Source organism: Cottoperca gobio, chromosome 19 (genome assembly GCF_900634415.1).
Source record: "Cottoperca gobio chromosome 19, fCotGob3.1, whole genome shotgun sequence".
Lineage (NCBI taxonomy): Eukaryota > Metazoa > Chordata > Actinopteri > Perciformes > Bovichtidae > Cottoperca > Cottoperca gobio.
The window spans coordinates 7563606-7590921 of NC_041373.1; the positions used below are offsets into that span (position 1 = coordinate 7563606).

General features: G+C 39.2%; 1 protein-coding gene across 1 annotated transcript in view; it reads right to left on the reverse strand.

The window, feature by feature from the left end:
* sema4gb (sema domain, immunoglobulin domain (Ig), transmembrane domain (TM) and short cytoplasmic domain, (semaphorin) 4Gb) overlaps positions 1–25788 on the reverse strand; it is a 35844-nt gene extending 10056 nt beyond the window's left edge. The window contains exons 1-9 of the mRNA XM_029455658.1: positions 25698–25788; positions 19927–20197; positions 8477–8625; positions 8052–8114; positions 7631–7729; positions 7451–7544; positions 6427–6540; positions 5877–6031; positions 2909–3084 (exon numbers count right to left, since the gene is read on the reverse strand). Of these exons, the coding sequence (XP_029311518.1) occupies positions 2909–3084; positions 5877–6031; positions 6427–6540; positions 7451–7544; positions 7631–7729; positions 8052–8114; positions 8477–8625; positions 19927–20065 (989 nt within the window). The 5' untranslated portion in view covers positions 20066–20197; positions 25698–25788. The remainder of the gene's footprint in view (positions 1–2908; positions 3085–5876; positions 6032–6426; positions 6541–7450; positions 7545–7630; positions 7730–8051; positions 8115–8476; positions 8626–19926; positions 20198–25697) is intronic.
* Positions 25789–27316: the final 1528 nt, after the last annotated feature.

The window sequence follows — 27316 nt, forward strand, 5'->3', positions numbered from 1 at the left end:
TATTCATATACAATGGATTTGTTCAATGATCGTTTCAGTACTAAACTCATTTACTTTATTCAACCTCTAAATGAAACTGATCTGTATTCATCTCAAACTAACGCACATTTGTAATGTAATCATAGATGTTAAAGATATTGTTGAATTATTTTATATCATGGTGGTCTCTGAAAAGAGGGATTAAAACCACATCTCTGCTAAAATGTTTGGCGGGTTAATGTCTGTCATTGTCTTGTTGTTAGTGATGACATTTATTGTGAAATTTAAGACAGAAATGTTTTCGGTTAAATTCAGACTTTGGTTTCTTAAATCCATAGAAGAGTGGAGGCTGTTATAGCAGTAGACTAATGCCCATGGTTGTGGAATGAGATGAATGTAAAGTCAGGTGTCCACATGTGTTTGTCCATGTAGTAAATACAGTACATGTAGTGCATCTTTCCTTTGGTACGGATAAATTGCACCTTGTCCAGTAAAACCAAATTTCCCAACTGAGTTTGACTTTCAAACTTCACTTCATAAGGATTTCACTGGATAAGTTGGCCTGTTCTGCTGAACTCGGGGAGCCCCTTCAGTGTATGTTCAACCTGAGCTTGTGGCTGGGGAGGGTCCCAGTTCTCTGGAAGACTTCATGTTTCATCCCTGTCCCCAAAAAGAAACACCCTAGGGAGCCAGATGACTTCCGGCCGGTTGCACTGACTTCACACATGATGAAGACCATGGAGCGGCTGTTGCTCCATCACCTCAGACCCCAGGTCCACCATGCACAAGATCCTCTGCAGTTCGCATACCAGGAGAAGGTGGGCGTGGATGACTCCATCCTCTATCTGCTACACAGGGCTTACTCTCATCTGGACAAGGGGAGTGGCGCGGTGACAATGATGTTCTTTGATTTCTCCAGCGCCTTTAACACCATCCAGCCCCCACTCCTGAGAGATAAGCTAACATAGATGAGGGTGGACTCACATCTGAGGAGATGGATCATGGACTACCTCACAGAGAGACCACATTACGTCAGGCTGAACGGCTGAACGTCCGACACTGTGGTCAGCAGCACTGGAGCGCCACAGGGGACGGTACTCTCCCCTGTCTTGTTCACCCTCTACACCTCTGACTTCCAGCACAACTCTGAGCTCTGCTACATGCAGAAATACTCAGATGACACTGTGATCGTCGGCTGTGTCAGGAATGGACAAGAGGGGGAGTACAGGAGCCTGGTGGAGGACTTTGTGAGGTGGTCCAAGTCGAACCATCTGCAGTTGAACACAGGCCACACCTGCAAACTGTGTCCATCGAGGGAGTCGACGTGGAGGTGGTCCGGTCCTACACATATCTGGGCCTGCAGCTGGACGACAAGCTGGACTGGACGACAAATATGGACCCTCTTCATAAGAAAGGGCAGAGTCGTCTGTACTGCCTGAGAAGGCTGGGGTCCTTCAAAATCTGCAAAAAACTACAGTTGACGTTCTACCAGTCTGTGGTGGCCAGCGCTCTCTTCTATGCTGTGGTGTGTTGGGGAGGAAGCAGCAAGAAGAGGGACGCTGGGCGGCTGGACAGACTGGTGAGGAGGGCTGGCTCTGTAGTGGGCACAGAGCTGGACTCCCTGGTGACAGTAGCAGAGAGAAGGACCCTTGATAAACTGTCATCCATCCTGGACAACGCCCACCACCCTCTGCACAGCACATTCACCCGGCAGAGGAGAGTGTTCAGCTTATTTAAAATTTTATTTGTACTTACTTTTTAATGGAGGGAGGGGAAGGGGGGTGTGTAATGTTAATAAATGTATAATGTATAATGTCTTTTAAGCTACTGGATGCCTACATTTCCCTCGGGATGAATAAAGTATCTATCTATCTATATATCTATATATATATATATATATATATATATATATATATATATATAAGTGTGCAGAGTGAAGCCTCTTCGCTCTTCTGCGGAAAGGAAAAGCACTTTGCAAGCAATCATCATGTTTGTGTTTGACTATGGAGATATTCTGTACTCACATGCTGCAAATTCCACTTTAATACAAGTTGATACAGTTTATAATTGTTCCTTGCATTTCACTACACGAGGTGAATGCCATTCTCATTATTGTGAGATATAGGAAAAGTAGGTTAGTCCTTATTACCAATAAGAAAAGAGAACTAAACACAATTGTTTAAGAGTCATTTCCAAAAATGTCCTCTTTATTTTGATGTCCTCTCAATTTCCCCCTGCGATCAGTCTACAATTTGCTGGACCATTTTAAACATTCTAGTGATGATCCCAAAGTTTCCAAAGATAACAAATTTGCCCGGTTGAATTTTGAGGATGTGTGTATAAAATAATGCTGATACAGAATATATAAACTAGAACGGCCCACAGAGACCTCCGCCAAGGCAAATGCTGCATTCACATGCTGCTCGGATGGTCCCATTTGGCCAGTTGGGAAGTAGTTCTTCCGACTTTGGTGTGTTCAGGAGCTTTAAGTTGTAAAGTGGAAACAACATGGACACTAAAAAGAAGATGTGTTTTATGTTATTGCTCAAAGCGTTTAAATAAAACCTTGATAGCTGTTTCTAATTTGTTGTTCTGACTTGAGGGGGTGTTTATGTACATTTTTCCCAGCCGGGACCTCATGAATGCAGCACAAATGCCCTATCTCGCAATGTTAACGAAAGTGAAACATCATTTGTGTATCCGTGCCGTGATTTGGATCTGCTCCAAAAAGTCATGTGTTCTTCCTTGGCCCATGCTACACCCCTGAATGCATTTTTGATGTTTGATGAAAATCGGGCAAGTAGTTTTTCCGTAATCCTGCTGACAGACAGACAAACAAACCAACCGAAACCTCCTTGGCAGAGGTAATGATGCTGTCAGAGTTTTTTCCAACCTTAAAATACTTAAAGGGTTTGATGTTATCTCTTACCATTCCAGGCCAAAGACGCCATAGAAAATGCTGCTTTGAGCGTTTCGACCCTGCAGAACAAACACACTGCGCAGGACGTTGAGGTGCAGCTCATATTCTGGGACTGAACACACCATTCTGGCCTTTAGGAAGGAGGTCCACTTCCTCTGTAGGGTCCTCTGGCCTCCCCAGTCATTCTGCAAACAAAGGAGACAATGGATGGATGAATAAATAAAGTCACTTGAGCTGATATATTCTGGCATATTCACTTTCAAATTACACACATTTACTGTCATACTCATATACACATCAACGGCCACTAACCTTTGATTGCAATAACAGTGAAACAAAGATATAATCATCTACAAAGAAGATAGGAATCAAATCCTAATGTACACATAACTATATAAAGAAGGGAGGAGGAAGTGAGGAGAGTCTTATGAAACTGGAGCTGAATGTTAGTGCCTACTTTAGCACATTTGCTCTAATTGCATTTCGGTAGCACTGGGAGGCGAAGCTGCAAGAAATCTCTCCCTAAAAGAGTAATTTAGCACACCTCATTTAGGAGAGAGGGGAGAAAAGAGACAGAGACTACTTTTCTCTTTGTTTGTTGGAATTATAGTGCCTCATCTTTCTTCGTTTATGTCTTTCGCAGACGTCCGTCGTTCATCAAAACTCTCTGCCTGCCTTGCCATCCCACACAAAAACAGTTTGAATCGACATAAGTATGGAAAACAAAAATGCCCGCATTAAGAACTTCCATCAATAATAACAACAGCTTTTGATAAAAGAGGAAGACAAAGAGGGGCAAAGAGCAGTAGACAGATCTACTCTTACATTAGGGTCCGTTCTTCTCACAAAACAAAACCTCTAGTTGACAAAGCAGGGACGGATGCCACTGAGAGCAGAACATAATAAACATAAAAAAGAAACATCATTTCTTATAAAGATGTATGCCATGTTATTATTGTGGAAAGAGCTAAAGGGATGCGCTGATAGATCACAATCTATGTCAATCAAAGCACCGTCCGGGTCATCGGGCTGTGATGACGTAAATCCAAGAAAATAAGAGTCTAGAAAAAAAGCGTAGCACTGTAAAGATACGCCTGTGGGGAAATTAAACCAAGACGACATGATAGAAACAGTTTGAGCCAGACATAAAGTCGGTTTCTAAAGAGAGATTTCAGAGAAGAAATGGTGGAGCCTTTCTCTCTTAGCTGTAGATATAATATTAAATGATGCCAGAGTGGCAGCTGCTTTTAAAGTTCCTGAAAAGACCTTGTTTCCCTGTAAGTTACACCCTTCTCTGTGAAAATAGGTCATGATTGCAAAGGGAGTAGATGCAGTCTGGCAGGGAAAGTGACAAACAGAAATAATTACGCAGCTCAAAAATGGCAAGTCTTCAGTGTTTTCAGGCCAGAGGCTACTGCCAGGGCCTTCACTATCTGCAGATCTGCCTCCAACCAACGTGGAGTCTGGCTGCCACGGGGCTGAGCTGGGGACCAGCTCGACATCTGCATGTGCTGCTGTGGCCTAGTTCAAACTGAGTTATTACACTCTCCACTGCTCTGACAACTCCACAGAGCTGATGAAGAGAGAGGAGGTGTGGTGTCCAGACCTTATTTCCAGAAATGACTTATTTTGGATGCAAAGAGAATCGTGAGTTGTTTGAGTATACAGGATTGTAGAAGTGCAAGAAGTTCAGAGATTATTTCACTGCGTGTTTGTGAGCATGAGGAAATATTTGCAGTAGATGTACAGTATAATGTGCAAACATCTAAAGAAAAGTGAGTAATTGATATATAAATGGTCATTTTGTTGGTGAAGTCCTTTAAGGTTTCAACGGCTAAAAGGTTTTAAACTCAGTTATGCAGCCTATGAGAGAACAGCTTCCTCTTTGATATTACTTTTCAAAACCACTTCCTCCCATTGTTGCTTTTTCCCTAAAGCTCCTGTCATGTCTGAATAAATGCACTTTTAAGGATTGATGAAGCCAGAATTATTATGTATCAAAAGGGGCTATGAATTGTGGTGATAGAGCTCCAGAAAGACCTAAAACAAACCAAGAAATTAAGTAATAAATCTTTGGAAAAACCTTTGGCTTTCTCTTTGTCAGGTTTAATGTGTGGTGGCATTTCATGCCCACAGTTTGCATTGATTAGTTTGGACCATTTAACTCTGATTGGATGTTAAAAGTTGATTCCTAAGTGGTTACTCAATGTGTAGCTTTCACATTGCTCTCATACATCCATGCAAATCCCTTTCACATTCTCACCAAAGGTGATGTACTGGAGGGGTTTAAACTTATTGCTGAACATCGTTTCAACAGCTCAGAGCATTTTTAGACACCTGTTTATGATCCCTTAGACTGCAACAGTGATTTCAGCACAACAGCATACTGTGATGGTAATTACGACACTATACATGGCTGAAAGAAACGACAGGGAGAAAGAAAAAGCGGAGGAGAGGAGTTGCTGGGCATGTCGTTTAGACTGGAGATGCTGATTGCAAGTGAAATGAGGTGAGAGGAGAAAAAAGAGGAGGAGGAGTGGAAGAGGGTGAGATGGCAATAAAGCGAGAGAGAGAGAGAGAGAGAGAGAGGGTTTGCCATTGGAGGTGGAGGTTGGCGGACTTGTAGTTTGCCTGGCAACAGTCGCACAGAAAGAACCACCAACCAAGCTTAGAGACACCCAACTGCTAGTTCATTCAGCACTGAAATAACCATAAGAGGAGAGAGAATAATCGAGAACAGAAAGCCTCCTTAAATCCTTTTGCTTCACTCTGTATGAGTGACGTAAAGCATTAAATAATCCCACCATGTTTGCCCTTTGAATACTGGCAACTTTTCTCTTCACTCATTTCAACCCTTTCTTTCCACGACCTTGCAGGCACAATAAATCTGTCTGTGAGTTTTGTCTTTTTTATTCACTTTTCAAACCATTAATATGATTATGGTTAATAATATTTTGGGTTAGTTGCTCTCTCTGACCTTGCAGACTCGGGCAACCCTGGACACCTTGGTCTGGCTCGGGTAGGCAATCTGCTCCTGGCTTCTCTCCGTGAAGAAGAAGTAAATCTTGTCGTCGTCACCGATAGAGCTGTTAATGCTCTCCTTCAGCAGCACAGAGCCCACAAATTCTGCCTCTGTACACACACAAACAAGACATGCATGCACTGAGATCCACATGTCCAAACACAGACATATTAACAGCTGAGGAAGTGTCTCCTTGGAAACCAAAGATGGAGCTTTTAAGTATGATTGAATTGCCACAACTAAGCCAGTTAGAGCTGAAGTGCAGTGCCATTTTTGAAAATGTGATTTTCAATCTCCAAATCCATCAGTAGTAACAGCAAAACATCCAATGAGCTAAAAATGTGCAAAATGGCAATGAGGTTTGGTCCATTTAGTAGTTTACTGTAAGTGGAATTATATAAACCACCAGTGTCTGTAATGTTTTTGCACACACTTATTCATTACTTAATGTTTTTTCAAGGATTAGCTCCCTTCTTTGACGTGTCTCGTCATGTGATGTATTTACCCAGCAGCCATCGAATGGGGGCCTCCTCTGTCCTGAGCATGGGGAAGGGGAAGTTTCTGCGCACGTCTGGAGAGCTGCGAAACTCGTACTGAGAGGCCGTGAACATCTCACCGTCTGATTAACAGATAGATGAAAAGACAGAAAGAAATTCAGACAGTCGTGTCAAGATGCAATGTAAAAAATGTGTTGATGATCTCTTTTTATCTAGCGCTATCATCAGTTCAAAACTTTCGTCTGTCTAATACGTTAAGTTTACGAGCAAGTACATACAAAACTACTTCCATCAACCTCAGTTGTACTTTAGAGCTAATTAGCAATAATTAGCATGCTAACACGCTAAATTAAAAGGGTGAACATGGTAAACACTATCTGCTAAACATCAGAATGTTAAAATTGTCCTTTGTCCTAGAATCTAAAGCATGTTCAGTTGCCCTTGACTTAGCCCCTCTGGATATACCATGACCTGGATGACTGAGAATCTTCACAGACTCTTAGCGTGATGACGTTAGCATTTTGTACAGCCTCACGGAGCAGCTATGCATGGCCACAGGCTCTTGTTTGAGTGGGGGCCAAGAATGGTGTCCAGTTTCTTCAGCAAGCTTCCTCCTTTACCTGCATGCTACTTTGATAACACTAACATGCTGTATATGGAACCGATTAAATGCACATTTGCAGCCCATTCATTGATGACTATTAAAGATAATATTAGCAGCCAGCAAGAAAGCTAACCAAACCTCCAACAAAGACTGACTGGATAGATATTTTGACTAATATTCAAAGTATGCGGAGAGTGACTATTTTCGCTAAATATAAAAGTTGATAAATTCTTGATAAAAATACAGGGAAAAATGTAGTTAGTATAACAATTTTATGTGTAGATGACCAACCGTTTGTTCTACTATGTTTTGTTGTATTTCTATACTTCTTAAAAAAAAAATATATATATATATATATATATATATATATATAAATAAATATATACATATAAAAGTAATACAAATAAATGCACATTTGGGAGACACACCTACGAGGAGGCCAGTGTATCCCTTTGCTGGATCATATGGACACCTTTCTCTGCCCTCTTCAAATCCGGAGGAGAAGTTGAACCGCTCTGCATCCTTACAGAGAGAAAAAAAAGACAATTAATCATTTCAATTCAAGTCTAGTCATAATTGTACTGAAATGAAACCACACAAGCTCTTACGATATAAGCACAAAGAGGTCTGAAGGCGTTTGTTCCACAGACGTATAGGTGAGTCTCATTGAATCGCTGCAGAAAGCGGATGTGATTGTAGCACTCTGTCTGCAGAGAAGAGAGACAAACAGGATATTTCTGGCTCCACAATAAGCAAGAGCTGGAGAGAGCATAGGCCAGTCAACCCACTTTATGTACAGGGGCTATTTTATGCAAATATTCAATGAAAGTGTGATTTTTCTTTTTCAGGATAAGTGGGTTAAGAAGCAATTGAAAGATTTATGCACTTTGTTGCTGTCAGAAGCAATTCACTCATCACAAAGCCAGTGCGTTCTATTTATGTTCTGCAACTCAGTAAATAGTTTTATTAAAAGAAAAAGTGGCTGAATAATAATAATAATAATAATAGAGTTGAGCTACAGCTGTGTACCTGATTGTCTCTGCCTTTGTTTAGACACTGCTTCTTCTGTTCAGGGGAAGCGTCCCAATTAATCTGCAAATAATAAGGATGACTCAGTTAGCTCAATAAACAGAGAGAAACATAGATAGATAAATAGAAAGATATATGGAAAGACAGGGGGAGATGAAGAAGAACAAGTGTGTATGTGTGATAAACAGGAAGAGAGAAAAAAGAAGGAACGCTCACTTTATTTTCTGGCAGCGTGTTCAGTAACCCTTGAATAAACGCCTGGTGCATTTAATCCCATATCCATAAAATTGGAGGACCACAATGGGATTTGCTCAATCTGTTTAAGGCTATTATTAGTTTGTCCTCCTTTAACACTTAAGAAATGGGAGAAAACTTGTGAAATGGTGGTTTGCTGTTTCTTTGTGGTGATGAACGGTGGCACTCACCGTGAGGTTTGCAGTGTTGGAGATGTTTAAAGTGTTGAGCGCGTGCAGGGCTCCTCTGCCTCCCACGTACAGCAGCCCGGCCTCCTCCTCCAGCAGGAGGGTAGAGTAGTTCTGGGAAGAGCCGGTGAAACGGGCGCTGCCCAACAGACCTGCGAATACATGACACACATTACTGTACAACAACAAAGTCATTAGGGCTGCAACTAACGATTATTTTCATTGTCGATAAATCTGACGATTATTTTCTCGAGTATTTGTTTGGTTATTTCAGAAATTTCAGAAAATGGGTAAAAATGTTGATCAGTGTTTCCCAAAGCCCAAGATGACAATCTCAAATGTCTTGTTTTGTCCACAACTCGTAAAGAAACCAGAGAATATTCATATTTAAGAAACTGGTATCATAGAATTTTGACTTTTTTTCGTTAAAAACTCTCAATGATTAATCGTTCTTTTTAAATAGTTGCCGATTGATTTAATCGTTGACAACTAATCATTGTCATGGTTTAGGCTAGGCCCATGCACAAAGTCAGGTCCACAACTGTCACAGATTTTACCCTAAATGTTTATATATCAGGTACATGTAGCCCTGCTGTAATATTTCAGATTTATATTGTGTGTGACCACATATTTAGGTAACTTGATTAGCCATAAACAGTTGTCCTCATCTGGTTATTTCACCTATGAATAGCTGCTCCATTGAATTTACAGAAAAGGTTCCATATGATGATATACTCTACACGGCCAAAAAGTACGTGGACAAGATGTTCTTTTGGCGGATCCAGCAATATCTGGGCCTCATCTTAATGGGTTTACATTTTTATAACTGTCTCCTGCAAGCCCCCTAACTTTATGGAAGGGCAAAACTAATTTGTAAGAGTACTCGTTCAAGTAATTATCTTGCTAGTTTTATACTACTTTATTGAGGCAAGGTTGCTGTACAACTGCTTCTGTTTACAAAGCATTAAACATTGATGAATTTAAGAAGTTTGGGTAATCTTGTTTAATGAAAATCTAAATGGTTCTTGTAGATGTTTATATTTCTTATACTGAGGTACAACAAAAAATACAGTTTTAGACTGTAAGAATAATTTGGTAGAAAAGCTTCTATCATGGCTGGAGAAGTCGACACACAGTGAACATGCTTAGCGTGACTGCATAAGGGCGAGGCTCGACAGCGGATCTGGGAGGTGGGGGGTCGCTGGAGTGATAAATGCTGAGACTGTGGGGACTGTGGGGATGGGGGTGCAGGGGAGGCCACATTTTAGGGCATTCAGCAGGAATCGTGCCCCAGTAATGCCAAATCGCATCAGTCGTACTGCCATCATCAGCTGCGTGTGTGTGTGTGAATGAGGGTGATGGACGAGGCAGCAGACAAACAGATTATTAATCCATTGTGAAATAATTGGCCTGGTGCACTAAACTAAATATTTGAACACGCTCCGGTGCAGCACCTCAGAAATTGGGGCAGGTCGCTCTGCTGCTGTGAGACAATAAAAAAAGAGGGCACTGTTTTTTCTCTGTACAGAAGTAGGTTTACAGTACTTTGATTTGCACTAACAGTTTGATGCAAGTAGAGATTAACGTCTAATTAAATAAATATGAGACACAGAAGAAGAAAATCACACGTGCAGAAAGAACAACAGAATTTGTGAACGTATCGACAGTGTTACACTGAGGAATATGAGTCAGCAGAGAGCAGATGGGCATATTAATCACCTCTCTTCCTCCCTCTCCTCCTTTTCCTTCCGTTGTGAGCCAATGGCAACATGTCCCAGCTCCCAGTAATAAGACAACCTATATCTGTCCCCCACCAATCGATTTACTGTGGTGTGAGGTACTGCACGCTTGTCGCAGTCAATCTGTTCTCCTGTTCATTGTAATGGAGCGAGAAGGGTCGGGTGCAGCTGGGAGGGCCAGGGGATCACAGTGTAGCAGTGAACAGATGATTAGCCAGCAATGCAAGCTGGCGTATAATGTTATTTTATATTTCACGGTTCATACATTTCACTTAGACTTATTGAATTAGATCAGGGTCAGTTTAGTTCCACTTCAACAGCAAAGGAGTAGAGTTACAACTAACAATGTTTTCATTATTGATTAAGCAGTCGATTCTTTTCAATTGATCATTTGGTCTAAAAAAGTCAGAAAATAGTGAAAAAAGTCCATCCTAGTTTCTTAAAGTCCAAAGGGATGTCTTTAAATGTCTTGTTTTGTCAGTCCACAACCCAATAATACTCATTTTAATATGATATAAAAGAGAAAAGCAGGAAATCTCTAAATTTAATCGGCTCAAATCAGCATTTTCTTTTTTTGCATGAAAAATTAATTGATTGTCCAAATAGTTGGCGTAGTTATAGTTATTTTTCTGTCGACTAATTAGCAGCCTAATCGTTACAGCTCTACAGAGGAAAGTGATATACGGCAATAAAATCATACAAATGTTTTGGATAATGTGACTTATGTAACCAGATATTAGGAAAACCTCACAGTACACTGACACTCAGCAGCCCACATGCTGAGTGATACTTCCCATGACTAGTAAACTGATGATGATGATGATGATGATGATGATGATGATGATGATGATATGTGAAATTGGTGTAGTTCCCCTTTAAATAAGGAACTATACCAAAAAAGGTGCTGAGGTGCAATATCAAGCCCGACCCATGCACAGACATAATGCAACAATGATGAACAAAAATCTATGCAAATGTATGGATTTAATACAAAAACAAGATATTTGGGTTTATGCTTACAGTTTCAGACACATACAGTACATTTCTTTAGACAAAAAAAGACAAGTTTCTGTTTAGTTAGTCAGGAAATGCTGTCAAACCAGTTCAAGGATGATCCCAAAATTAAACTGGAAGCCCTGTATATTCAAAACAAAGATCCACACATACTTTAAGATCTACTATCTTAACTATAGCGTTAAATGCTTTTACTGATATACTATAATATATAACGGCAGGGATGATAATGACAATGAAAGCGAGGCTTGCAGGTGTGTTTGATCTTGCGAAATAAGAGTTTCCCCCAACATCACATGGGAAGCGTTTTCCTCGCCACATAACTGGCTGCTCGTCTTACTGTCACAAGGACACACTGGGTGATGACTGTGAGCGTCCATCGACTCTCCTGAAGACTGAGTCAGACACTTTCCTTCCTGCCAGCCTTTTTCCTACTCATTCTTCTATCTCTGACGGACAGACGGCCACAGGGAGCCCTCTCACTAGTCAATAATTAGGTTATTATCAAACCGTCAGACTGATTATATGCATGACAGCCAGGAAGAATGACACTGTGCATATTGCTCCTGTCAGAGGAAACCCTTTACAGAAGTGACATCAACAGTGACATTTAAGAAATTCAATCTTCAAAACATATATTTTGAGCCATTAGTGTAGAAATTGTTTTATACTGCAGCATTTGTGAAGCTTTCAGAGTTTCTAGCGAAGACAAAATGATTTCTGACATGTTTGTCCTCTTCTGTAAACTAAAAGCGTGAACAAACAGATGTAGAGCAACGTCGGGGTTTTACAGGAAATGTTGTTTTACCCTCAATGACACTAACAAAGTGAATGGAAGCCAATCATCTCATGACAATCACACCAGGGATCAGTTTGAAAATAGAGTGCTGATTTGTAATGGTCCTAGGGGTATGATCATTCAACACTTCATTATCAACACTTCAAATGAATCTCTCCTCATTAATCCTCGAGTTTGTTTAAAACCTGATTGTCTGATTTCTTTCTTGCATTGTTCCCATGTTGTTACATTTGAACAGTTAACTTGGTGAGTAATATAATGTTACATAATAGGTAGAAACAATGGCCAAAACTATGAACATTAGTCACAAGTTGTAATAAACCAGAATTCAGAGGTGGAAGTATTCAGATCCAGGTTGAAAATGTTACTTAAGTAAAAGTATAATCAGGAAAATATACTAAAGATTCTCACATTTGAGAAGCTGGAAACTGACTGAAAAAGACTGAAATCATCAAAATAGTTCTGTCAATCAACTATTTAATTAGTCAGCTAATCATTTCAGCTGTACTTATAGGCCTATAAATCGTCTAGTACCGGTAGTTTAATTTATTATAAAAAAACATCCTATTTCATATGTTTTGTGTGAAATAAAATCTTAATTTGTAAAGTAACTAGTAACTAAAGCAGTCAGATTAATGTAGTGGAGTAAAAAGTACAATATTTCCCTCTAAGATGTAAATACTCAAGTAAAGTACCTCACATGTGTATAGTAAGTATAGTACTTGAGTAAATGTACTTAGTTACTTACCACCCCTGCTAGAATTATCCTTAAAGATTATTCATATTCCAGCCACTTTATTATCAGCGTCAAAGTTAAATTCTGCTGAACTAAACTTTCCAAGACTCACTGCTGCCTTCCCACGGCGGCAATCATAGCAACAACTTACGTAACTCTTAATGAAATCTACAAATAAGACTGTGTGACTGCCACCCATTATTTCTCTTAGCCAGTCAGCCTCAGATTTGAGTGAGCAATGAGCAGCTCCTCCGACACAGCCAAAGGTCAGGACACGCCGAGGGGGGCAATTCATCTGAAGGATGGGGGGCTCTGGCAGGAAAGGGCAGGAGTCACGCAGCAGGACATCCTCTCCATCACACACAGGTGCATAAAAGGCATGCACACAAAAAAACACATACTGAATCTACATGTATTGATAAGCAACAAAGAGGAGAGGGTGACACACAAACACAAGAATGCACAACAAAACAACATTGCATATTCAGAGATCACGTTTAAAGAGAGAGTTATGCAAACACAATGGCAGCCCAAGGCAGCCTAAAGAGCCCACTTCTTGTGAGTCATCAAACAGTGAGCGAAAAGCCTTGGTTTCTATCTTATAAAAATAGTGTCTGCATGACATAACAAGCACAGTGCTGATGAGAAGGACTGCGGTGACGTATAAAATGTCTCTGGCACGAGGCAGCAGAGGCTCAGCGACCTTGGCCTCAGACCCTCCGTGGTCGGACTGTGTGTTGTTTTTAAACAGGCAAGGAAACACTGACTTGTTGGAACATTTTTGAACACCTGACGTCCTTCAATCTTTGGTGACAACACGACATGTTGGAAGAGAAAACCAATGGTCACTTTAGTTTGAACCACAGAAGCCAAAATCAATGTGCTGCAATCACAGCTGTGCTCTGAAACTAATCTGTCAGATATATGTGAAGAAATAACGAAATTAATTGGACATTTATTTACCTGAATATGACACAACAAACCACAAAACATACACACATGAAACTTGAATGAAAATCACTTCAAGTGCAATTTCCTCCAAATTACTACAAAATGATTAATTGGTTTGTGCGCTCCAGAATGTATAAACGCTTTAACACCTGACGTCACTATCAGCAGGACAATTTTGCCATTTAAAAAATAACACGTTTGTTAAGTTTGAGTTAGGTTTGAGTTAGGTTTAGGCCCAAAAACACCTTTGTTAATGTTATTTATTTTCTTAATCCTTGTATACTAAGTTGTTATGACCTATTATTCCCTGAAGCCACTGTTCTGTATCCACACACACACGCACACACACACACACACACACACACACACACACACACACACACACACACACACACACACAGACACACACAGACACACTGTACCTTGTGCTTTGCTGCAAAATCAATGATGAAAGTCAACAGAACACTGAGGTGTGTGTGTGTGTGTGTGTGTGTGTGTGTGTGTGTGTCTGTTTGTGTGTGTATCTGTTTGTGTGAATGTTCAGAGGACATCGCTCGATGAGGGGAAGAGGTTAAAACGACAACATCTGTCAGATTTTCTAATAGAGACACATACACTTCGCACTTATTTCACCCTTCATCTGTCTCCTGACAAAGAGTGAAGACATTTCTGTCAGTGACTCAGAAGATCTGAGGAGTGTGTGTGTTGTGTGTTTGCCAAAGTGAGTGTGTCTCAACACTGAGCTGTTACAGGTGGCGCGTCCAGAATGTGTGCGCTCATGCTCAGACATATTTGTAATCCTCCATATGGGATCCAAGATGATAGTCAATCCAGTGTGTGTGTGCGTTTATGTGTGTGTCTACCACAGTCATACCATGAGTGTGTGTGACTTCCTGTGTGACTCACTGATCACTAGACACACTGGAGACCATGTGACACACACACACACACACACACACACACACACGTGCTTACAAAAAGGAATTTGGGAACAAATGCTGGAAGGAAAGACTGACTTAACTTCTTCGGACAGTGTCAGAACTGTCAGTTGTCATCAACTCTATTTACATTATATAAGCATCTTTATCAGAACATGACAAAGTGTTATGTAAGCAATAATACACAACTGTGTGCCCTGAAATATATGAAATTAGGAGAGAAAGAATGCAAAGCAGAGAAGTGATTATACAATCCATTATCTTCTACATCAGAACATCTCAAAGTATATCATGGTGCTTATACCATTTCCAATTATTACGAGCAAATACAGAAGCAATGAACAAAAGTTTGTTTGTAGTCAGCTTAACACTAATAAATACTGTTGCTATGGTTAGCTGCAGCTTACAATAAAATATTATTCACTTCCCCCCCTTTTTTAGTATTTTAGTTTTAGTTTTTATGAAAAGCACTCTGACCTGCTTTTGTTTGATATGGTGCTCTACAAATACATTTGATTTGAATTTAATTGAATTTAATTATTGGCCACCATAGTGGAAATTTGTCTTTGAGGTCTCCTTGGCAGAATTCAACATTATTAAGACATGGAACATTAGAGACGACATGAAAACATGTTTTAAAAAGGGAAATGTGTGATAACTAGATTCAAGACATTGTTCAAACATAATCATATTTAATTAGAATATAATTGGATGTAATGGAAAAGATTTAGAGGACATATGTTTGCGGAGACATAATATGAAATTATGTATGTGAATTGTTTGTCTTTGTTTTGTTCAGTGTGTTTATGTCCTGACTGTTGCTTTTGCACACCTGTATGTGTTGTATGTGAAATATATAAAAGGCAACATATAACAAGAAGAACAAGCATTGTTGATTTGCAATCAAACAAAACGAAAACAGACAAACATAAAAACAAAAAAAACATACATGTTTTAACATTGCAATTAATACATTTAATTTATATAGAGCTTTCCAAGAAGAAGAAATCATTTCCTGGCATTCCTGAGATATCGTGTTTACAATAATGGGACGTACGAACAACCTGAAAATATAATGCCTCCGATCACGGTTGACACCAGCATACTTAGCATAACATATATTCTCTTACTTTACTTTCTGTTATTGCTCCATGCAGATAGTTTTGGCTGTATCTGCTGATATATAAATGTAAGTCTGTAAGATTCCTGCCTCCATCCCATCACACTGGAGGTGAGTGGATATTCAGGAAAGATATGTTGGAAAAAATCAACAGCAACATTTATTTCTAACAACAGTGTCCTTGTTACATTGTATAATCCACAGAACTCACTGACAGCAGCGTCCTTCAACAGAAAGTAGATCCAATGAAAGTGGTTCACACTCCTTCTGGTGTCTGGAGTGTGAACTATGAACTGCTGGAAAAATTGTGCTCTGGTTTGTATTTGGGTCGAATCCATTCTGAATCAGGTCAAATTATATATTCTAACTGGGCCAGACTGCCAGGTGTTAATAGGCTTTCATTGTTTATCAATAAAATATTTATTTATTAAAATCTTGGCAATAAAAAAAATGTTGACGTGGATGTATACCATTAGAGTTTAATTCAATATTTATTTAGTCATTTGGGTCAACGAACCCGATGAATAAGGTTTCAAAATTTAAGCTGAATATTTACGTACAACCTTTAAAGATTACTTTAATATAAAAAACAACTCGTTTAACAGCGATGTCACGCAGTGATTAAACAACTACAGTCAAAGCAGCTGTGCCCGAGCTGGTAATGTGAGAAAATCATAAAGGCTTTTCTGTGTTCAAAACAGTTGCAGCTGCTCAAGCTGCTTGCAAAGACGACAATAAACTTGTCCAAACATTAAATTGACACTGTAATTATAATACGACGAAAACCTTTCATCGACATAAAAGCATCGAGTTGTCATGGTATCTTATTATGCCACAACACTAATAGTGCTAACCATTAGGAATCTTACTACCAAGACCTCGTTTGCCTTCTCAGCTTGTCATAGCAGCAACAGACAACTTACAGTGCATCAATATTTAACAACTCCATTACTTCAGGTCTGGTGCCAGAGGCTGGGAAAGCCAAAGCAGGAACCCCCATGGGCAGACAGCAGAGTTCAGAACACAGTCAAGCATTAATCTCACCGCTGAGAGAAACAATCTAAGTTGAGTCGTCACAGAAAGGATCCCACACAACAACAACACACAACGTTTTCTGACCATTGTCTGCTGTGTATAAAGTCACTTTTTACTTACGTTGACTCTAGGTGTTAGGTTAGCTAGCTTGTTAGCTGGTTAGGTTAGCCAGCAAATTGCCCCACAAGTAGATAACTATGATGAGTTTACGGTTAGGGCTGCACAATAAGTGATATGTGATAACGTTGTTGAATATCACGATAACTATATAACATGCAATAAATAAACTGATATTAAGTTGTACTCAGTTCTGCCTTTTGATGCTTTCAGTATGCTGCTAAAACACAACAAAGTGCCACCATGTTCACCAGCTAGGCGCTGTCTGTCTGCTGTTTGGTTCTGGGTAGGTAGCGTATTGTGTATAATACAGATAATCTTTTTTTTTTACTGAAAACAGCTTCCTGTTACTGCTGGAAATGAGGTTGATGAGAGCGATGAGACTGAACCAAATTAGTAAAGTTGCAGGTTGTAAAACACTGAGCACTGCAGGGTTGGCTTAATCACCACAGCGACCCCTTTCACATTACACCTATAGTCATTTGATCCATTGTAAATATAAACATATTGATTAGTGCAGCTTTACGTAATGGATGAGAATACTTACTACCACCACTACTGAAAAGTATCTAGAAGATGTTAGCGTTTCAAGGTTGTTACACTATGCAGGATCCTTTCTTTTTCTTTTCATCTGTAGTGGGTTTTCCGATGCACATAGGAGAGTGCATAAAGTCATCTTGTGTCATTTTCCTTCTTATAAATCTGAGCTCCCTCTGATACATCATGTCCTTGCACTCCCACTCACGCAGGCCATCTGTAAAGCATACTGTAAATTAATGAGCGCCCCCTCACCCTAGCCGAGAAACATGACATAAATCCTCCCACAGAGTCTCCCATAGGTAGAGACACCCACACACAACATCCATCCTATTTCCATATACAGTCCTGCACATCCAGGCAGAAACATCTTCTTCAAGAGGGGGAGCTTGCCACTCTCCAACCCCCTCCTCCCAAATGACATGTGCCACTATAGGGGAAGTGACAGCGGGTGCAAATTTTACATGATGTGACTACATGCATGCCCAAAAATCCCTCTCCACACATGGAGACTGACGAGATGCATGCTGACACACGTGCACATCCTGCACCCTCACATGCACTCCCCTGATGATTAGAAAGTAGGTCAAGGACAACTTTCTATGAGGGCAAAGAGAAAAATAAAAACTGTGAGAGACTGAGATGTGAGACTCACAGAGTATGTATGATTTATAAGAGAGGCAGAGATGTGTAAATAAATAGCCAGGGGCATGACAAATGGGAGGAGGACAATATACAATGAGTTCTGTCTATGATGCACTTAAAAACGTATTTAACAATGCTTAATGAATCATACGTGTTGCCCCATCTAATGAACGTTTCAGAGTTAATCAACTGTGTCCATCTCATAAAAACAGTACTGATATTAGTAATCAGCTCACTGCTCCCATTGGTTGCAGTAAACAGTAGCATTTAAAGTAGTGCTATGTTCAGTATTTGTGTATTACTTAGTGCTCCAGGGTCTGACATAAATACGTTTCCCAAAATATTCTATACAGCACAACAAATCAGTTCATTGTGAACCAAAACTTGTACCTTGAAGGAGGAATTTTTACCATTTCCTCTCTCCAGCAAACCAAATGTTCATTTTTTGCAACAACTCCTCTCAGGTTTGAAAAGAAAGCACAAAAAAGCAGCAAAGAACCCCAAACATTAAAAAGTGGCTAATCCTCTATTATATTCTCATCTCTCTGAGTGATTGTGAACGCCATGCAGCATATCCTCCCATTTCCTAAGCATCATCTCACACTGCAACACTCTTAACAGCTCTTATGACATTGCACCGGAGAGCTTGGCTGGCAACAGAGCCGGACCCTACTCACTCCACCCGTCCTCTAATAATACTCCTCCTCAGAGGACTGAGGAGGAGTGGAGAGGAGAGGGGTGGAGGTAAGAGAACAGCCATCCGTTCAGCCTGCCAGTGGCGGAGTTCCCTTCTCGCTGCAGCTGCAGCCTCTGCCGCAGTGACGAGGGGCGAGGAGAGAGGGAGGGGAAAGGTGAGCCGGTGGTAAGCGAGAGAAGGCAAGGTAGAAGTAGGGAGGTGCTGATGAGGATGTGTGTGTAAACATCCCTCTGTGCCAAAATACACCTACTCAGCAGTATTTTCTGCACGGACACTAATCAAGTCTACTGTGCTCAGGTCTTCTTTTATGAGGGCTTCTTGTCTATTGTTTCATTACAAGTGTTTGCTGAGCCGTGTGATCTAGGACAGGGCTTGAGAGAGGCGATTAATAACTCTGAGCATGAAGAAGCTGTCTTCAGGGCCAACTTCGAAAAAACTGTGCCACTTCTGTAACGATGAGGGGAGGGAGGAAGGAGCCGGAGCAGCATCAAATAAGGACAGTGAGGTGAGTGTTTAGTAGGCTGGTGCATGTGTGTTTGCATGGATGCATCTAGAACAATGTCTGACACTGTGCCCCCCCTCCTCTCCCCACAGTAATATCAACGCACTTTGTCAGTCCTATTATTATTCTTTGTCTTACTTCTATTTGGGGGGATAATCATGATGCCATGTGTGTACAGACACTATGGTGTTGCCATGGAGTTATTCTGTGAGCCACAAGTTGAGCCTGGTTCATTTTAGCCTGTATTTGTTTATAATTTGGCAAATTGGCAACATTAAAAGTATGCAGAATGAACTGTTAGCAGTGTCTGTTTGCATCGTAGCCTTTAACGTACATACAGAAAAAACGGAAAAATGCATTTCTTATTGGATTTAAGGACCTTAATTCATGTTGAACATCGGAGATAATGATATCTACGGAAACAGTTTGTCGCACTGAATCTAAATATGTGTGTAGCGTGTCTGCGTGTTTACATAAATAATTGGTAAAAGGGAAAGATTTGTTCGACAAACTACAATAACTAGCTTGTTGTTGTTTTTAGAAAACCGACATGCACGTTTCTCTGTCACCTCACATCTCTTCTTGCCTCACGGTCTGAAAATGTAACTGTGTTTGCCTCTTACCTTTGGAGAAGACGGTAGTCCTGGGAGTGACATCCAGGTCCAGGGACGGGCTGAAGGGGAAGGCCCACAGCTGTGACAGCCTGGCGAGTAGCGTCAGGAGCAACAGCAGCAGCGGCAGGACTGACCTCTGGTCTCCCATGTTAACACACTCAGACTTGGGTCCAAGCACAGCCTCAATTGCACTCAATTTGTTCGACACAGAAGTCTGAGTGTAAGTGTGTCTCTTTAGGCCCAGCAGAAAGCAGATGCAGACTCTTTAATTATCATCCAGCTGAGAAAGAGAAAAACATTGTGTATGACTACAAGAGAAATTATGCAGCATACAGAAAGAAAAGAAAAAACATTCTGCCACCTGAGGCGAAATACTATATTTATTAGTGATATTCAAACTTGTTGAGTTAAAGTCAGTGGTGGAAGAATCACTCAGAACCTTTACTGAAGTAGAAGTGCCAATATAACAATGTAAACATACTCCATTACAAATACAAGTCAAAATCCTACTTAGTTAAAGGTAAAGGTTAAAGGTAAGGTGGTATTATCAGCAAAGTGTACTAAAAGTATCAAAGTATTTATCACGTACAAAAAGGGCCCTTGTGACTGATATATTATGACATTATTAATAGTAATGCAACAATGTGTAGGCAGCATTTTACTGCTAGTACTGTAAACACTGCTGAGTAGTTTAATCCTGTGGTTCCCTACCTAGGGGTTGGGCCCCCTCCAGTGAGTCACAAAATAAATCTGATGGCTTGTGAAGTGATTAATGTGGAAGGAAATGTTTGCTCCACAGCTTTTTAGCTTTTAAAAAATATATTTTCTTTGCTTTTATTGTGAAATATTGGAAAATGTTGCATGTTTGGGTCTCGAAGAGTTATTTAAATTAAATGATCTGTAAAGGTTAGAGGGGAAATGTCTCTTTTGGTGGAAATGTGAGCGAACTACATACAAGCCAAAAAGGTTTCATCTTTAGCAATACATTCATGTAGTGCAGTTAAAAGTACAATATGTTTCTTTTAAATGTTAGAATAACTGGAAAGTAGCAAAACAATTGAAAGTAAAGTACAAGCAACCCATAATTGTACTTAAGTACAGTACTTTTAGTGAATGTACTTTGGTTAAAGTTGCAAAAACAACTTTGACAAGTCGTGAGTCCATCACTGAGCGTTCAGAGATACACTGACAGTGAAAATCTCTCCTCTGATCTGCTCTTAATGAACAAAACAACCGTGTATGAACTCTCTTGCCTACTTGACAGCATGAGCAGAAAATGAGTTGCTGATATGCACCATCACTCTCTGATTACAACCAATTACCCAAAGTGAATGAGTCAGGTGCTGTTACATAAAAAGGACATCTAGAAAGTTTTGGGAGTTAAATAATGCGCCCCTGTGATGTGATATTGCATCACACGACTCCATCTCTTAATTAGCCGTGTGCACTCTGGAGCAGCATGACGGATAATCTGAGAGATTAGGCCCCATAGCTGCTCCGTTCTCTGGCTCTGTCACTGATCAAAGGGTCAACACTGTGAATCCCGCTCTGCCGCATTGTGACACTGAAGAAATCCCAGTTTAATCTCCTCGGCTGTTGCTGCTAATCACTCGCAGCATGAAGCACAGTGAGGCTAATGACCTCTCTGTTAGCAGTTTGGGTGCTAAACTTTGAAACCAATTTCTTAGATGACAAAGTGAGAGATGAGAAGGGAAAGAGCTAGTGATGGTGCAGGGATCCCCTCACCTCACGTTCATCATCTTAAAGCTGACTTAACCTGACGTAACGTCTATGCTTTTGCTAAGTTAAAGTTGTGAGGAACTGAAGTTGCACTTCACAGGTTTGTAATCTCGGCTCATACTGAGCTGAGTGAGGCGTCTTACCATAACGAACATAACTTGGTGTTATTACATACTTAATTATTCATTATATATTTCATATATAGACAATGCTTCTAACACATGAAGAATGTGAGATGCAGTTGAAAGCATCTCTTACCATCATACTAAATATGGTCTTTGGGCACAAAAAGAATAAAGATCGATGCAGCAGAATTAGAGATATCGTGTTTTTTATTCCACACATTCTTCTTCCTTGTCAAAACGCAGCACCTACATTACCCACGATGCAACTCAAATACTGACAGTTGGCTCAGAGAGTCAGGTTTGTTAGTGCTGCTAATATAGCCTCGAGCCACAAGCCTCAAGCAGAGATGAGGACCGGGCTACAGTGGTCTTGTAAACTCACTTTTTTCTAACTTCTAACTTTTTCCTTTTCAAACTTGCAATCTTAAAATCAATAAATGTACATAATTGACATCACTTGAGCAGAGCAACAGTGCAACGTGAGTCTTATTTGATGACTGCTCTCCAAAACCAAACTCACTGTTTGCCAAAACTGTGTCAAAATCGAGGACAGATGAAGCAGACAAGCGGGCGTGCTAGTAAGTAGCCCTTTGGTGTGGTTTTGTCAGCTGCCTCCCTCATGGAAAGCTGACACACCATTGTTTCAACACATCTGCATTTGCGTTGTGTGCACTGTATACTACAGGAGCTGGCAAGGACGTTGACAGTGCTGTTGCCTCACTGATGAAAGCATGAACACTCCAGGAGGCATAGGTAAACACATCTGCCTTGGCAGCGGAACAACAGATGTGTCATGCATGATGGGAGACAAGAGGAATCGAACAAAACAGCAGGCGGTGTCTGAAGCGCTTTTTACTTACCAACAAATATCAGTTTATTGCTGTATTAATGATCCATAGAGCTGATTTGTTACACATCTGCTGGGATATTTTAGCCAAATTTCAGAGTGACAGTCTCTACCCTCTGGTGCTCATCAAACATCCAAAAGTGAAGTCATAATAGAATATGAAGAGGCTTGCAGAGTGTGATAAAGCTGTTTTCCAATATGAGCATGATTTGATAAACACCTAGTGTGACATTTCTGCAAAAAGATCGATAAAACAGATGAGCTATTCCTGTATTACCTTTCAACTGATACCACTTTAAATGTCAAGCACACTTTTTGAAGCTTTATACTTTTCTGCTAAAGCCATCAACAGACAAAGACTGAATGAATATACTTTATTAAGGGGATTATGTACTATATATGCTATACTTGAATATGGCATTTATACATTGTCTTTATCCCAAACCATTGGGAGTTGGCATACATCTGAACCATAAATGGGATTACTCGCACATTAAAGGAAGAATGAGTGGGTTCACCCTGTGGGCCACATTAACTGTGATGTGGAGAAATCTTACAACAAATCTTCTCAAAGAAGCATGAAATTATGATTGTGTCGCAAATAATCTGCCTCTTCATACATTGAAAATATAAAGATGTAAGATATGTTGCTCTGTTTGGGTCTTTCTGATAAATACAGCTGATAAAACCTGCACATTATGCCATTGTACTCTAAAATAAGAATATGTTGTGATTTTATTGGAACTCAACTTGATATATATACAGAGAATTTATACATGCAAATGGTGTTTCCCTCTGTTGTGTGCATGTACTATTGTTAAATTCATCCACCACATAATATCTGATCACCATCTTTGTCTATCCTGAGGTCGAAACATAAGTTGGAGAACTTGTCTGTCGACATTTACGATAAAATAACGGACCTAATCATAATTATCCAAAAAGTCTACTCATGACTCATTGGGAAATGTACTTGTCTTTAAACTAATTAATTGTTCTCCATTATAAAAAAGTGAAATATGAAAAAGAAAATATATCTCTCTTCAGCCTCTGTGTTCTGTATAGTCTCATTTGCACATATTTTGGTATATGCAGGATTTATTTCACATATTCTAATGTGTAAATTGATCTGCTTCGCAAATTTCAGTCTTGAAAATGATATAAACACCCAGCTCCCCCGACACTTATCTCCTGAGCCCGTCTTGAATCAGATATTGGAGAGATTAAATTATCATCTTTGTGTGTAATGATGTGGAAAGAAGTGCTTAATTAATGGTTGGTTGATAAATAAATAAATTAATATACTTCATAGATCAGTTAAGATCTTGTTTTACCAGGAACAACTTTTGGGTTGTCAGGTTGTGGTTGGTGTTGAGTATATCTTTAATTCATCATGAAGAGACCGTTTGACCTCTGACCTTCTGCAAAATGGACTGAAGCTCATCTGGACCACAATTCATTTATGGACAACTTATTGAAATGATCAACTGCAGACTTGATGGATCTCTAATAAACATGTATTATTGACTTATTAACATTTATATAGAAGATTACAGATGACTTATGTTAGCTGATGCCTTATTGGGAAGTGAGAAACTCTTGACTCCTTTATTAAAAACTTTATTATGGATTCCACAGCAATGGTGAAGCAACAAATTACTTTTACTCAAGTACTGTACTTCAGTATACTATTTATGTATTTATAGTTCACTTGAGTATTTCCATTTTATGTTTCTTCACTTCTACTCTACACTATTTTTGAGACGGTAATATTGTTGTTTCACATTTATCAATTAAAAGTTACTTTCAAATCACAATTTTACATATATGATCAATTTAAAAAAGATGTGATAGATTAATCTATCCAAAAGTATATAAAATACTTAAAATTGCTCAATCTGGACCTACACTGTTAAAACATTGATGAATCAATAATCCAGTGACTATATAAATATATGTATATGTAAATGACGTATTAGCTATTAATAAAGCCTTAACAACAGCTTGTAAACCTTTTATGAACTTATTAGAAAGTAACTAATGAATCTATTAAACACATTTCTTACCAGAGTTACAGCTATATCTCATTCATATTAAGGCTGCAACGATTAGCCGACTAATAGATTAGTGATTGACAGACAAATAATCGCCAACTATTTTCATAATCGTTAAGGAAATTTTTGACAAAATGGCAGAAAATGCTGTTTTCAGCCTCTTAAACATGGAGGAAAAACATCTCCTGCTTTTCTCAGATTTATATCATATTAAAGTGAATATCTTTGGGTTTTGGACTGATAACAATACATTTAAAAATATCACCTTGGAAATTGAGAAACTGTGATGGACATTTTTCACTATTTTCTGACATTTTATAAACGGTTAATCGATTAATCAAGAAAATACTCGGCAGATTAATTGACATTGAAAATAATCGTTGCAGTCCTAATACATATCCAATAAAGAGCAAGGAACCATTGACAAATTTATAAAGTTTTGATGGTTAAGTTTAATAAACTTTTACGACAAACCACAGAAAATAACCTTACAGTAGTAGCTCTTTCCACGTATCTCTGTCTCATGCTATACTTTCACCTACTTCGTCCAAGTGAAAGACAGAAACACAGTTTCAAAACAGATGAGTAACGTATATGTAGGATTCGCTATCATATCTTTGACTTTAAGAACAATGCAGTCCGCGCATATTAATAAGAAGCTTCAAGACATGTCATGATATGGCCCCGGTGAGAGAAAAGCACTCCAGCACATACCCTAACAGTAATTCACTTAATTAACTTACACGAATATGGACTTAAGTATTAGCACGCTTTTTTCGCAGGCTGTATGTAAGCAGCCCGCGTGCGCTATGAACGTGCAAACATCCACCCATGTGCACCTGTCCGACCTGGACTGCAGCACTGAGAGGGAAAACAGCACTGCACACTCTTTGCTCACCTTCACCTGAGTACACATACATGTACAGAGAACGTGTGCGTGTGCGCAGGAAAAGTAGAAGAAACATGTGAAATAAAGGGAACAGTAGAAAAGAATAAAAGCATTAAAATACTGACTCGCCTGCTTTTCTGGAGTCCAAAAATATCCTCTGAGTCGTCCTCTCCGCGGCGAAACACCGAGCTGCTGCTCTGCTGCTGCTGCTGCAGTTATCCAATGCTCATACACAGCACACAGTCAAGCCTCCCCACCCCCTGTCTCACACACACACACACACACACACACACACACACACACACACACACACACACACACTACACACACACACACACACACACACACACACGACCTGCCTTATGTTTTGACCATAGTTTCTTCATGTAGCGTAACCTTTATTTTTTGTTGTTTAGATACATAAACGTTTTATTTTGGCAATGTTTTAAATGATAAAGTATCAGTAGAATCTATTTAAAATGTGTCCTGGTTAAATTATTATAAATTATGTATCTATAATATTCCTTAAGGGTAAGATAGATGTGGATTTGTTTTGTGCAACTCACTGTTATTGCTGCCTATCTTGTCCTGGACAATCATTGAGCCTTTGATAAAGATTAAATAGATTTAATCCTAAAATAGCACTCATTGGGTGAAATTATGAGAACATTTTGTGAAAGTCTGGGTGAAAAAGACAATTTAAGTGTTCAGTGTTGATTGTAGAAAGCTATGAAATCCACAAAGACATACAACTAGGGCTACATGTTTTACTGATACTAAAATTATTTATGCACACATAGAAATGTTATTGTTTCTTAAAATGAACACTTAATTAAACACTTTCTCAGCATTCATGCTTTCTAATGTGTCCTATTGACTGTAAATGTAATAATATATAAAGTATGAAAAGTGTCCATCTGATCTGTGCCTCTTGACTGACCCCTGCTGGAGAAGAGATGGAAAGACAAAACGTTCCTGTTCCCTCTACACTGCTTAGTATAACACCTGTAAGAAGTTTTAGGTCAGTGGTATACATTATATTAGGTCTAATCATAGAAACTTTTAATTTCAGAAAAATGTCAATAGTGCAAAAGTGATACTCAAATGTGAAATAAATGAATACATACTTATTTTAGGTATGCTGTATTATGAGACAAAGTAACCCAAAATAGTAGAAGGTTATCAGATCATAGCTCTGAGTCTGAGTATGTCCATGGATTTTAATAATAAGCAGGTGATCAATAGTCTTAAGCAAACTTTGCCTCGTTTTTTTTGCATTAAACTACTAAAACAGACATATCCAGACATTACATAAGAAATGATGCTGTACGCACAATACCATATCTATGCAAAAAGACTGAAAAAGGGGGCAGATGTGTCTTCAACTGCTTCTTTCTTTTCTCTTCTTTCTTTACTCTGTTACAAGTAAGAAGTCATGCATTTACTAAAATGTTACTTATGTAAAATTACAAAAGTTTGAACATCAAAATATACTTAAAGTACCAAACACTATGCAGAATGACCCATGGCCATTTTAGAATAATGTATTTTATCATATTATTGAATTATAATTATTGATGCATTAATGGTGTATCTCACTTTGATGTTGTAACATGAATTACTTTATATTGCTGGGTTGCATGCAAATGTAATAGTCAAATTCTATAATAATACCCATAATTTATTTGTTGATTATATTGTTGTTGTATTAATTGGTAGTTAATTACATTATAAATAAATAAAT